General features: G+C 39.1%; 1 protein-coding gene across 3 annotated transcripts in view; it reads left to right on the plus strand.

Moving 5' to 3' along the window:
* The first annotated feature begins 2,549 nt into the window (after positions 1-2,549).
* Positions 2,550-15,058, plus strand: part of rxfp2a (relaxin family peptide receptor 2a) — an 80,842-nt gene continuing 68,333 nt past the window's right edge. Inside the window, exons 1-2 of one of the 3 annotated variants that reach the window (XM_034207328.1) lie at positions 2,550-2,933; positions 11,187-11,330. In XM_034207328.1, coding sequence (XP_034063219.1) covers positions 2,849-2,933; positions 11,187-11,330 — 229 coding nt within the window. In that variant the 5' untranslated portion in view covers positions 2,550-2,848. The remainder of the gene's footprint in view (positions 2,934-11,186; positions 11,331-15,058) is intronic. The other 2 variants (XM_034207342.1, XM_034207336.1) reach the window with 2 other exon arrangements.

Genomic DNA, 15,058 nt, shown 5'->3' on the forward strand with positions numbered 1-15,058 from the left:
ATTTCTCTCAAATATTGTTCACAAATCTGAACAAATCTGTGATAGTGAGCACTTCTCCTTTGCCGAGATAATCCATCCCACCTCACAGGTGTGGCATATCAAGATGCTGATTAGCAGGGCCGCCCCTCCCTACAGGCCAATCACGCAGGCTGCACGGGGCCCCGCCTTGCCCAGAGGGCCTCAGATGCTGTGCGCAGTTCTCCGCGCAGTTCTCCGCGCACCCCCCGCTGAAACGCGAGAGTGAGAGGTGACAAGGGGAGCACGTCTGTAACCCGACACCGTTGCAATAGTGCAGGTGAAGAGATGTCGGTGAAAAGACAGTTTCAGTCCGGCGCAAGCAAGAGGGGAAAAAAAAAACATAAAGAAACTAGAGCATCACTTGAAGGTGGGTTATTGTATGAGTCAAATGTACAACTTGCGAATGTTGTATAAGTCAAATTGTTATTTCCAGCATTCTTTATTTACCATTCATTCAAGTATGTGGTGCCTTTTATCTGATAATGTACAGGAGGAAGAGTGATAAACTGTCTGTCTAGTTGACTTACATAACAGTTCAAGTTTACAGCCTAAAACACATGGAGCATTTTTTCCCCTTTTATTCATTTTTATGTCAATTTGCACATTTCATGGTGATGCTAAGCCTCTCCCTTAACTCCTAACAGTCATCATCATGTCAACCACAACACAGAGAAATACTGATAGAAATGTGTGTATAATTGTTGATACATTGCTGACAGAGGGAACTATTTGAATACAGATTTAAGAAATATCAGTTTTTGAGCATGTCATAAGCATGTTTTGTCTTGACTATATTACAACTATATTATAATAAAATAATATAGTATTTATATTATTGAATTGATTATGATTATTATTAGTAGAAGTTTATTTGCATTAATTATATTTTAATCTTTTTGAGGCTAGTATTTGGCAGGAAATGCAGACGCATACTGAACGACATACATGCACATTTACCATTTACCTCACTGTATACAAAAGTAACTGTGTTGATAATAATAATAATAATAAACAAGAATTATATTTGCAAAGTAGCCTACTTTGTTTCCAAACACATTTGTTTCACTCCTGTCGGTTGGGGCCTCATCTCACAATGTCGCTGCAACATGAGGTGATGGTCGTGGATGAATGGCACAACAATGGGCCTCAGGATCTCGTCACGGTATCTCTGTGCATTCACAATGCCATCAATAAAATGCACCTGTGTTCGTCGTCCATAACATACGCCTGCCCATACCATAACCCCACCACCACCATGGGCCACTCGATTCACAACTGTTACAGCCGCTGTAGGCCCCAATAGGGAACGTAACAACAACATTGACATCAGAAAACCGCTCACCCACACGACGCCACACACACTGTCTGCCATCTGCCCTGAACAGTGAAAACTGGGATTCATCCGTGAAGAGAACACCTCTCCAACGTGCCAGACGCTATCGAATGTGAGCATTTGCCCACTCAAGTCGGTTACGACGACGAACCGGAGTCAGGTCGAGACCCCGAAGAGGACGACGAGCATGCAGATGAGCTTCCTTGAGACGGTTTTCTGACAGTTTGTGCAGAAATTCTTTGGTTATGCAAACCGATTGTTGCAGCAGCTGTCCGAGTGGCTGGTCTCAGACGATCTTGGAGGTGAACATGCTGGATGTGGAGGTCCTGGGCTGGTGTGGTTACACATGGTCTGCGGTTGTGAGGCCGGTTGGATGTACTGCCAAATTCTCTGAAACGCCTTTGGAGACGGCTTATGGTAAAGAAATGAACATTCAATTCACGGGCAACAGCTCTGGTGGACATTCCTGCTGTCAGCATGCCAATTGCACGCTCCCTCAAAACTTGCGTCATCTGTGGCATTGTGCTGTGTGATAAAACTGAACATTTTAGAGTGGCCTTTTATTATGGCCAGCCTAAGGCACACCTGTGCAATAATCATGCTGTCTAATTAGCATCTTGATATGCCACACCTGTGAGGTGGGATGGATTATCTCGGCAAAGGAGAAGTGCTCACTATCACAGATTTGTTCAGATTTGTGAACAATATTTGAGATAAATGGTTATTTTGTGTATATAGAAAATGTTTTAGATCTTTGAGTTCATCTCATGAAAAATGGGAGCAAAAACAAAAGTGTCGCATTTATATTTTTGTTCAGTGTATTTAAGAAGCCTAGCCTATCTGTGGGAACCGCCTCACAAATAATACTAGAAAAAAAAGACAATTATTTGTTCCAAGATTGGGAAATAAAGCCGATATAAATCAGTGTAGCTATAGGCCTGAGGAGTATACTGTACAGGGCCCGGTCCTGTAACATGGGTGCAATAAGTGCTCCTTTTATTTCACAGGAAGTAGCCCCCCCGTCTCTCTCTCATTCTCACACACACACACACACACACACACACACACACACACACACACACACACACACCACACACACACACACACACACACACACACACACACACACACACACACACCACACACACACACGCAGAGGCTTCCACCTCCCCTCTCTTCAAAAAGATATATCAGTCATGGTGCCAATTTCTTTTTCGCACATTATTTCTGTCACACCGCAGTCGGCTGTACGGGAGATCTAAGCAGAGTCTTCGGAGAGCTCCGGGAGGACAGTATTTGGAGAGCATGTCGCTGATTTTGCGCACCGTGCAGCCACTTCACAATTCATCCGATGGCTTACTTCGCTCTCTCTGTTTTTTTTAGATGTCGGGCATGCTCTAACATTTTGGACTGACCGGAACTTTGGCTGAATTATCTGTCGTTTTTTTACAGGGACTCATATCGTGGATCGGTTTGAGGCGTTACAGCCGAAGAGACATGAGTGCTGGAAAACTTCTGCGCCTCAGGATGGACGTACCTGTCTTCATTTTGCTTATCCACCTCACTCAGACTGAGATGAGAGGTAATATAAGTACTTGATTTTATTTATCAGATTTTATTAATAGGATGAATTTTCTATCAGAGAAGGAGGTGAAAAGGCTGCGAGATTTTTCAGTATCATCACAAGGACAATGATACTTTTTTAGGGACTTACTACATATTGAGTTAATTTAAAAACAATAAAACCTTGAAAAGATTTATAATGAATTGTCTAAGTGAGATTATTTAGGGAATAATAATTATGACAAATCGACAGTTCTTTTTAGTAAACTGTTACATCTCAATCTTTAAGATGATTATATTCAAAGGGATTTCCCAAACAGCATGGGTAGAGCAGTTACATTTCACATAATTGTATATAAAATTCAAGCCCACTCACACCCCCTCACCTCCCAGCCTGTGACTAATCTTCTCTCCTTTAGTGTCAAAATGTTTCATGAATGAGGATTTATTTTTGACACAAAACGAAACACTGAGAGTGTTGAGCGGCCGGACAGGGACAGATATTCTGTTTTGTTTTGTTCCAAATCGGGAAACGAGCTGTGATTGCTGGCATAATAAGTATGCAGAAATTAACACTCCTTTTGATGGAACAACAACTCCGAAACGGGTGTTATTCGGCTTGTTAATCGAAAATGGATTATAAAAAGTATTTCCCACAGTTACACTGATCATTATATAATGGTAAGAAATATAAAGATTATAGTTGTATTACATTGTTGTGACACTCCTGCTCAGTGAGGAACCCTTTTAAAGAATTGTATACATATTTCTCTGAATTAATTTCTTCAAATATTCACAATAAATCAAATATTTTCCATCAGGGCAATGGAGGAGAGCTTAAATTCAGTGTCCGGGTTTTAAAACATCAGAGTAACTGCTTTACCGTTTTCTAGGACTGACAGTCAGACAGAGTCCCATTCAGGTTCATCTCAACACCGAGCCAATTTATAATGAAATATATGTCAGATAACATCAGATTACGCAGACTATTGCTCACATCAATTATTTTCTGTCTGCAGAGAAAGGGGGAAGTTAGCGTACCAACAGGAGATTTGGATTTTTCTGAGCCTCAAGCAGAGATTCCAGAGCAGCAGAGACCGTAGAGCAGAGATCAGGATTCTTTACTGGTTGTCTGCAGGGTAACTCAATCCTTTTACAGTACATATTTTATTTGTGCCGTTACTGAGTGCAGTAATGATGCAATCAGAAGCATCCTTCAGACTGAAGGGCCACAGAGGCTTGCAACGTATCAGATTTTTTGCTTCCAGTCTCGATATGTGAAGGTTTTTTACCTCTCAACGAGGCGTTGTGTCAAACTGAATCTGCTCTTTGCGGCTGGAAAGCATCTTGAGGGACTGGTGGTTTGACTGATACAAAGTTTTATTTTTCTATTGTCTCTATGGTCAACATGTGTAGGTGGAAGCTTTGCCAGACAGTTTTAAATGTCATATTTGCAATAGTCATGCACTTTGTTTATAAAACACAGTAAGCAATTAGAATATAAAACACTTGGCAAACCGACCAATTTACTTTGAACAGACTGTGGAGGGAGAGTTAATCGTCAGAACAACACAACACACCACCTGCACCACCACAAAAAGCAATAGTTCAACCCTGCAGATGTAAACATGGTGATGACGCCACACACACAAAATAATGTAGCAATAGCGACTGCACTTTTAACACACCTGCATACAATGAGTGGTATAGCTACTTTTGTTCTTTTTTTTTTATAGTTAAAGATTGACTTCTAACAATAAAGCCAGGCAACTTTGTCTATCTGTAAGTTGTCCTCCTCACACTTGTGTATTGTTCAAGACCCAGGGGAGTGTGTTGTCGAATTTGGTGCAATTTGGACAGATGCTAGTCCTAAAGCAATGAACTTGATGTTTTAGCTTGTAATCATTTAACTGCAAGGAGTGAGAGTACAGAAAGATATAGCCAAATCATATAAGCCACATCCATATGCATCAATATGGATTTACCACTGAATTAGCTACTCCTCCTACACATTTTGAGCAGTTTTCACCAAATTCAGAACAAAACATCTCTGGAGCACCTTGAATTGCCTGGTGCTGAAAGGTGCTATATAAATATATAAATACATTTGCTTTGCCTTGCCATGGAGCAAGTCAGAGAAAGTTTATTTTTGGCTGAGTGACAAATGTAGCAGGATCATTTAACTATAAAATAAATCTCTCCCTCAACCCCTCGTTACCCCACTCTGTCTATAAAATATAGTTCTGTGCGAAACAATGAACAAACAACACTATTACATTCAGTGTTTTCACCCAAACATATCATTTTCAAATGTTTGCTACAGCTTCTGCCTGTGTCAGAAACATTGTGAGACTAAGCTCAAAGTGATGGTTGTCGATAGCTACTGTATCAGCGACGTGCAGTCAGGGGAGGCATGCAGGGGAGGCAGAGCCTCACCTGTCATACTCCAATGTAACGGAAAAACAACTAAAGAAAAACTAAATAGTAATAATAATAATACAATGTCTCCACTGATCTGTGTTGTAAGTGTGATTTATGTATGATTCCAATCGCTTTTTATAGTCAAAATCAGCAAATTGGCCGAGCTCCGCTACAACTACATGGGAGTGAGGCAGGGACGAGCTCTGCCTCACGTAAGCCCACAGTAACTGGCTGGAGCGCGGGGTACTAATTTAATGCGGGCACTTATTTTGTGAGCGCGCTCAAGCCAGTTACTGTGTGGTGAGGTGAGGCACAGATGAGATCTGCCTCACCTCAGAATGCGTCACCTCACAGAAACTGTCTGGAAAGCGGGCCCTAAGCGCATGCCTGCACCATCTCACTGTATGTCACCAATGTAATGTTTGTAGATCCCTTTATTACATTTATCCTCGCCATCCATAGTCTCTAAATAACTTATTTCACGTATATATGATATTTAGGCTCGCTGGTCTCATCATACAACGGCAATGAAAAAAGCACCAGGAGAGGCAGCCATAACCTCTGCCGCACTGAAGGGGGCGCACGTGAGCCCACAGGTTCTTGTTGCTACTGTTATTCTACGCAGAGACGGTAGACGCAAACAACAAACTAGACTTTTGAAACTAGAGGAAGATAAGGAGGACTTTTACAAAAAAGTAATAGAGATTGTTGTCCAGAAGGATAGCATGGACTTCATCTTCAAGTCAAGGTAAGACCACAATTGTAATGAAAATTGGTTCTTACTAAGAAAGAACAATCCAATATTTAGATTGTGGGTATCCTTTTGTTGAACGGTCTGTTTAAAATGAATTGAAGCATCAGACTAAAAAAGCTTTTGTAAATAACCGAATATTTCGATTAAGGTCCAATTTAAAAGAAAGAGTCAGTGCCTCACCAGCCATGAACCTCACCGCACGTCACTGTACTGTATGCATCAAACATTTCTGGCTTGGCACTTATTTGAATGAGTTGGCAGATGACGCTTCGGCCGCTGTGAGACCACTTAATAAAATCACTTGCCATATATAGAAAGACAAAACACAAAGTGGGGCTGCTAATTGACATCCATGTGTCCAGAGGTAATCAAATATTTACTCTGGTGGATCTGTTTTCTCATTGCTATTATTTTCTGGACAGTGCAGGACATTTTCTCATCTTTGGCAAACAGTGATGTAGAGGTTTCTCTTTTCAGTCACTTCTCATAGCATGTAGGCCTTCCCTTGAGAAAGTTGTTCTTTCTCTGCAGTTTTCCTTTTTTATGAATGCTGTGATTTTCTTTGCCTATTCAGCATGATGGCTATACTGATGTTGCGAGTAATAACAACAAAATTCACACAATATTTTGTTGTGCTGGGCTGGCTCTATCCCCCTAGCGCATTGGGTTTGAGACAAATATTTATTGTAGAGGTAAAGTGCTGACTCAGGTTTGAGGTTGTTTACATCAATTTCAAGTGATCAGTTGGGAGTTTTAGCCCATTAAAAGTAAATGTCAGCACTTTAACTATATACTGATATATATACTGAAACATGATATATGGATAAAATATAGATTGATGCAGACTGTTTTGGGCCATTACTGCAGGGCTCTAGAATAAATTGCCTATAAAAATAGATAGATAATTAATCCCCCAACAATGGTAAATGAAACAGTGACACTTTGGGTGATCTTTCATGCTTGAGAGAAGGGAAACACATTTCAAATTGACCACAAGCAGTCTAATTTAATAGTCCTGCACATCTAAATTTGAGTTTGTGTTCTGGTTTTTGAGTGGCTTAAATGGTTATATTGTGAATGCCATACGACTGTGATCACTGTGGCAAGACTCAGCATTTATTTGTGACTTCTGCTGTGGGATTTAATGTGTGTAGGTTAAAACAAAAACAAACAAGACTGAAAGGCCTCTCTGAGGGAAGACGCTGATAAAAAAGACACAAGTCTGAGATCAAACAGGAGCAGAACATTTTGTTTTTCAAAGTGTTTGATTCAGATGTTGCAGACCGGCTTTGTCTAACCAAGTGTAGCATTCAAGAATCTCATTTTGACATTGTATTAGCAGAAACACTGGCTTTGAACTACGGGCAACGCAGAACAATAAGTCCTGATATAACCACTGAGTTTGCGTAAATCAGAGACAAAACGTGAAAAACCAAACTCGGCAGATCTTTTGTCTTCCTCACCATTAAGGCAAAAACATTTTTAGTTCTCTTACACAGAGTTTCTTAGGGTGTATCTACACTCCTATATTAATGAGAAATGAGGGTTATAAAAATGCTCTGATTCATTAAGCTCGACTTTGAGATGTTCCTAGTTTGTAAATTGGTTAACAGAGGACTCATTTATGTCAGTCATTTTGTTTTTAAACGTTTTTCATGATCCTTCATGGTGCATTATTTATGACCACCCTATACTTCTGTCCAAACCTCAAGTTAGCCACAAGACGATTAAGTTGTCAGAAAATACTTTATTTTAGCTGTTCATTTACTGCAGCCTTTCATGGATCTGGCATGTAAAACAAGACACGAACAAATCCCTCATTATCACTTGCCAGCAAACACAAAAGCTCTACTCTAGCTCTAAAAGCTAGTAGATCATTTTAATTCAAAAATTCAAAAAGTTATAGTTACACACTTTCTTCATTAAAAAAAGAGAGTTTCTTAGGGTGGGGTTTGATAACTTCTGTTAATGTTATGTTAGCATAATGAGAGAGTTAGTGCTTTGCAGAACTGCCACCATGTCAGAAGTTGGCTTAATGAAAGTTGAAAAAAGTAGTGATACAAAAAAATGACCACTTGAGAAATTCTCAATGAAAAACAAAAGCTATTCTCACCTGAGAGACTAACTTGTACTAGAGTTGGTTAATACCATAATAATATAAACGTGTATTCTGTATATACTTAAAAGAGATGTCACAAACGAATGCTCATCTGTCTCACTGTTCCCAACTCTGGTCCTCCTCAGCAGCTCCTTGTTACCAATTAGTGCCTTTCTGCATAAAGAGGAGGCGTTTGTGTGCTGCTTGTTCATCTTTATCCTCTATTTCTGTTATTCTTTGCTGTGGGTCACTTACCTGGAAATGTCTCCTGGATCTTCTGTTTGCTTTTCTTAATCACTCTTCTTGTTTTTGTTTTTGGTAATGATGTCAGAGAAGAACGATTGTCGTGCGTTTTTCAATTCCAAATTATAAAGGCCAAGTCTCTCTTTATAGATTTCAAAGTGAACCTGGAGTTTTGTTTTTCGCCACCTGCGTTCAGCTTTTCGACATTCTCTTTTTTCTGTTTTCACGGTCATGGCCTTTCTCCATGGAGATATTTTCTTGCCAGACACTTCCTTTACCTTAGTTGGAGCAATGGCATCTATAAAAATGTAAATGTTTGAATTAAAATGATCTACTAGCTTTTAGAGCTAGAGTAGAGCTTTTGTGTTTGCTGGCAAGTGATAATGAGGGTTTTGTTCGTGTCTTGTTTTACATGCCAGATCCATGAAAGGCTGCAATAAATGAACAGCTAAAATAAAGTATTTTCTGACAACTTAATCGTCTTGTGGCTAACTTGAGGTTTGGACAGAAGTATAGGGTGGTCATAAATAATGCACCATGAAGGATCATGAAAAACGTTTAAAAACAAAATGACTGACATAAATGAGTCCTCTGTTAACCAATTTACAAACTAGGAACATCTCAAAGTCGAGCTTAATGAATCAGAGCATTTTTATAACCCTCATTTCTCATTAATATAGGAGTGTAGATACACCCTAAGAAACTCTGTGTAAGAGAACTGAAAATGTTTTTGCCTTAATGGTGAGGAAGACAAAAGATCTGCAGAGTTTGGTTTTTCATCTCAAAGTCGAGCTTAATGAATCAGAGCATTTTTATAACCCTCATTTCTCATTAATATGGGAGTGTAGGCTGTGGGAGTTAAAGAAGACACGGTTTAAGTGGCGTTATTGTCTCCACAAATATAACCTTAAATACTATAAAGGCTGGGTGGTTAACAGGCTTTATTAATGAGGCTCACCAATAACATATCATCATGCAACTGAAAGTCAATGTCCCCCCAACATTTGTTTTTGGGTAACACTTTATGGTAAGGGTACATGAATCATCATGAATTCATGCATGAAAAAGCATGAATTCATTCATGTAGTACACCTGGGGGAGGCGGAGCCAGGGGCGGACCAGGTGTACTTGCGCAGCAGAGAGAAAGAGAAGACAACAGAAAAGGGAGCACGTAACACTTCATCATGTTTGTGCCCCTTCAAATAAAGTGGTGACCTGTTCCGTCGTTTACACTGATAAATAACATATGATTAATGGCCTATGTGAAATCACCTTTATCAACCATTTGGTGCCCATGCATCAATCATCTTTGTGATCCCTCAAATAAAGTCAGCCCTGATGTCTATTTAAGCATCATGTATTTGGCAATATTACAAATGCAAATTAGATCATAATTTTGGACTTCATTTAAATTATCAATTATATAGTTCGGACTTTTTTACGTATCATACAGTATTATCTTAAAGCTCACAAACCATTAAGATAACTCATTCATAATATTAACACACTTTCATTTATAATCCAAAGCCAACAAGATCCCATTTTCACAAATCATGTCACATAAGAAAGCAGTAAAAAATGTCGGCTAAAACACAAGATTAGGAGGCCTACTTTAGGGAGGATGTGGATTACCACATAATAATTTAAACACAATAATAAGAAACGAATTGTCTTAAAATGAAGTGTGATTAAAATCAGCAGGACCCAGGTTCATAAATTAAAAGATTCCACATAGGACAGGCCGCAAGTATTTAGAATTACTTCTCTCTGCAGGTGGTTTTGAGGAATCCAGTGAAGGAGGAATAAAAAGGATAAAATAATTAAAAATGCAATACATAAAGAAATATATATTGGTAAAAATGAATACAAAAATTATGAACTGTGTCAAAGGTTGAATACCTAAGCAAATTATTCCCTAACAGTCCCTATAAATATTGTTTTTATTAACCTCTGTATTTCACGGTAAGTACAAGTTAGTATGGTTACATTGAGCCTTGCTGTGTGATCCCATATACTTTAAATTGTTATGTGGTAATCCACGTCCTCCCTAGGCCTCCTAATCTTGTGGCTTTGCCGACATTTGTTACTGCTTTCTTATGTGACATGATATGTGAAAATGTGATCTTGTTGGCTTTGAATTATAAATTAAAGTATGTTAAGAATGAGTTATCTTTAATGGTATGTTAGCTTTAAGATAATACTGTATGATACATAAAAAAAGTCCTAACTATATAATTGATCATTTAAATTAAGTCCAAAATTATGATCTAATTTGCATTTGTAATATTGCCAAATACATGATGCCTAAATAGACATCAGGGCTGACTTTATTTGAGGGATCACAAAGATGATTGATGCATGAGCACCAAATGGTTACTAACCATTGTTATTGTTAATCATATGTTATTTATCAGTGTAAACGACGGATCAGGTCACCACTTTATTTGAAGGGGCACAAACATGATGAAGTATGCTTAGTTAATCATGATTACAACACTTGGAATTGCTGTGACTGGTCAGCTTTTTGGCCTGGAATTCATGCATTAAGTAATGCATGAATTCATGATGATTGATGTCCCCTTACCATAAAGTGTTACCACTACCTTCCCTTACTTTGAAATATTTCCTGTGAAGTTTTGCTTTTAACTTATATGAGTCACACTTTTCCCCTGAACTGAATGTAGACAGTTGAAATGTGACGCTTTTGTGAGAATAACCCATTTCATCTCAGTCTCTTTTGTCCATCTCTCCCTCAGCTCTCTTGGGCAACAATCAGGAAGTCGATGATAGATGCCCACTCGGCCATTTCCCATGTGGGAACATGAGTGACTGCCTCCCACAGGCTCTGCAGTGTAACGGACACAAAGACTGTCCCAATGGAGCTGACGAGCGCCGCTGTTGTAAGTGGGTTTTTTTTACATTAAAATGCCATGTCATAGTACTTTCGTACGACAGACTTGTCTCATCAACATATACAGGATGGGTAATTTCATTTTTTTACCAGAGAGAGATGCTCCAGAAAGCACTTCACAACACATACTAATGCTCCACATGTCTTACTTCATTATACCAAGAGCAACAAAAGTAGATTCTCTCATTTAACACTGCAGGGCAAAGGATAAAATAGAAAATATAACTACACAAGCACATGAGCCGCATTCACACCGCAGGACTTTCCCTGGTACTTTGGTTCTTTAGTTCCGTTAGTACCAATAATGTCGCGTTCACACCGCCGGGACTACTCAGTGCCGGGATCTCTTTTGGCCATTTTTAGTCCCTGCTAGAGAGGTGGTACGAACCTGGTGATAAAAGAGTGCCAATTTATATTCTATTTCTATTGGCTGGGCGAATTGCAAACCACGCCCCGTTAGACTCTGAATTTTTTTTTGTTAGGCAGCCATTTTTTTCCTCGCTACAAAACCACATCCACACCTGAGCGAGTAGTTTTTTTGTACTTTAAAGCAGTTATGACCACACGTACTACAACACCGGAGCGGTGGAATGATGAGGAAGTGTCGGCGCTTCTGGCAATTTACTCTGAGGACGGGATGCAGCAGCTTCTACAGAAAGCAGTTCCCAACTCCAAATGTTTTGAGCGATGTTCGCAAAAGCTACTTGAGCTGGGAATCGTGCACAGTGCACACGGATGTCGGGTAAAAATAAAGAAGCTCAGGCAGGACTATAAAAAAAATTAAAGACCACAATAATAAGAGTGGTAACGATTTTCTATTGTTATTATATATATATATATTGCCACTGTTTTTTAATACTGACACCTAACTTGCACTAAGGTGTGTCTGCTGCTATATATATTGCCACTGTTACATTGTTTTGAAACTACTTACACTTTATTTTACATTTCACACTTTTATTTAACTTCAATTTACGTCAATTTACACACCTGTAACAGCGTGATGCCGTTATTGTTATGTCTTGACTGTGCAATAAAACAAACAAACTGGCGAAGCTTTATTTATTGTGTCCCACCCCAAATTTGCAGAATAGAAGAATGTGAGAGCAGACAGGTGTTGGTGGTTGAATTTATCTACAATGTTGCAACCTTGTGCAGCAATGGCAGGGGCAGAAACACAAGTCTTACACACATAAACACAAGTAATTTATCATGTCATTTGTTTTAGATAAATAAGGGAAAAACACCAAACAAGGGTTAATGTCCTTTTCCAAAATCAGCCTGAAGGGGTAATATATAATAAATACATAAAGATAAAGTCCATTGTTATAATGGGGTATTTTATTTGTAAATTACCCTTATTACCCTTATGAACTCCATCATGTCTGAGGTCGGAAAGTAAACAAACGCCTCATACAGCGGGTGGGCTTTATACCCCCTCCCCCGTGTAGTTCTTCTTCTCTCGTTTTTTTGTACCTGCCGTGAAGTGGTTTTGCGGCCTGCCAGTAAACCCAGAGAAGAAGAAGACGAAGTGACGTCAGCGTAATCTTGCCTCAGGGAAAGTACTGCGGTGTGAATGCGATTGGCACTAGCCCCCTGGCGGATTCAGTGCCGTGGTACTTTAGTGCCGGCTAAAGTACGGCAAGTCCTGCGGTGTGAAAGCGGCTATTGTGACCCCTGGTTCTTTCCGACTAGTTAACCGTCCCCAAGGTGATCAGCAGGAAGTGGAAAAGCGTGGAAAAGCTTTGCTCTTTGAAACATGTTCCGTGCAAATGAGCCACCAAGAGGGATTTATTAAATACACATTAAGTTCCCTATTAAAAACATGAATATAAGAGGATTTTTATATCTTCATATTAAAGTAACAAGATCCCATTTGACGACCCTTCAGGTTCAAAGTGCAATTAATTAATACATCGTAAATATGATTAATGTACATTACACTTACACAGATAATGTACCTCAACAGGAGACGCTACCCACCAGTATTTCCACCACACCGGACCTGTAAACCTTCTACTCCCAGCGATCCAAAGCTTTTGTGCTATCAGGGTAAACAAACCCATTACAGAGCTAACGGCTAACACCCTGACAGGAAAGGGAAATCCAGAAAAGTGTTTTCCATAAAACTTGATCCAGTTTCAACACACTCAACTTTGTGCCGTAAAGAAGACTGGATAGTTGCCCAAAAAATGAAAGGTTGGCATCTCTTTGGAGGTCTTATTGCTGAAATTCAGCCAGAATCAAGTTGTGGATACAGCTGGCTCTTTGTAAAAGCAAGAGCCACAACTCGGATTATTTACAGTCTTAAATTAAGAACACTTTGACAGTTTGTGCCTTCCTCTATTCACAGGAGAACAAGCTCTTAGTTTGTCACTCGAAACATCAAGGCATCTTTTTCAGTTAACTGCATTTTGACAGTTTAATATAATGATGTGCCACCTGTGACTTCCCGGTCAACGAGTGGATTCCAATGAATGTCATGATAAATTAGATTTATGTAAATCTGGTTTCTGAACCGTAACAGCCCCTTCATTTTTAATATTAAACAAGATTAAGAATTGAGGATGACAGGCGTGTTTATAAACCAAAGGCGTTAGCGGGCGATGATTATACACTCAGCATGTGTTCACACCTTGTAGATTTAGCCCAGGGGAAAAGGAAGTGATTCAGATTTTTACCCAGTATTCCCTCCATTTTATGCAAAGATATCAATCTACTTATTCTGTGATTTTAGAAGCAATTTAATCAAAAAATCTTGTTTCGAATATTTTTTTTAAAGCAATTTGATTTGGCATTTGCTAATATTTCACTTCAATACAACCACTTTTTGACATTTAGTTAAGCGATACCTAATGTGACATATGCACAGACAGACAGTATATGGAAACAGCAACGAATGCTACGCTTCCGGAGCAAATGTAGTCTTGCTTTCCTGTGATCTCTGCAGCTCCTTGGTCATCTGGGGCTGAGCTGCTGGAGGGAAATCTTGTCACGACCATATTTTGCAATCTCCAAATCTGTGAACCCTCTAATAAGAAGCGAGAAGGCTGAATGTGAGAAAAGGGTAACACTGTCAGCATCAGAAAAAAAAGATGTATTAAACGGTTTAATATTTGAAACACATTGTTTACATTACCATTCAAGACCAATCTCCTTATCTATTGAACAGTATATCTATTGTGTCAAGATTTCACATTTTGAAAAGCAGCTTATTAGCTTTCTGAGATTTATATTGGAAAGACAGCTGTTGGCTTCATATTTAATCAATCAATAAGTGTTTAATCGCTGGAGACCCATATCAGACTCTTTTAATCTGATTTGCAATTTTAAACTATTCTAACTGTTTCATATCAGCTAGCTCAATAAGAAGCACAAATTAGTCTCAACTGTATTCATTATCCTCTTTTCCATCTTCCAATTTGTGCAATATTGCCTAATCAACAAGAATGTGAGGAGTTAGACGTACCTAATAATGTACAGTAAGTATCTTCCTCATTCTCTAATGTATATGTTAATCGGCTAAACATCTTTAATAGAGTTCTTTGTACATAACAACTTTAAACACTGTTGTACTTGTTTCTGTGGACTCAGCATCGGCATACACCACGGGGAATTTCATGTAATTGTTGTGTGGGATAAAAAGCAGTTTGCTCAGCGTGTGTGTCCTCCTGCAGAGCTGCTTGTCTCCTCAGCTGCAAATGACCTGCTATTTAA

Source organism: Gymnodraco acuticeps, unplaced genomic scaffold (assembly GCF_902827175.1).
Source record: "Gymnodraco acuticeps unplaced genomic scaffold, fGymAcu1.1, whole genome shotgun sequence".
NCBI lineage: Eukaryota > Metazoa > Chordata > Actinopteri > Perciformes > Bathydraconidae > Gymnodraco > Gymnodraco acuticeps.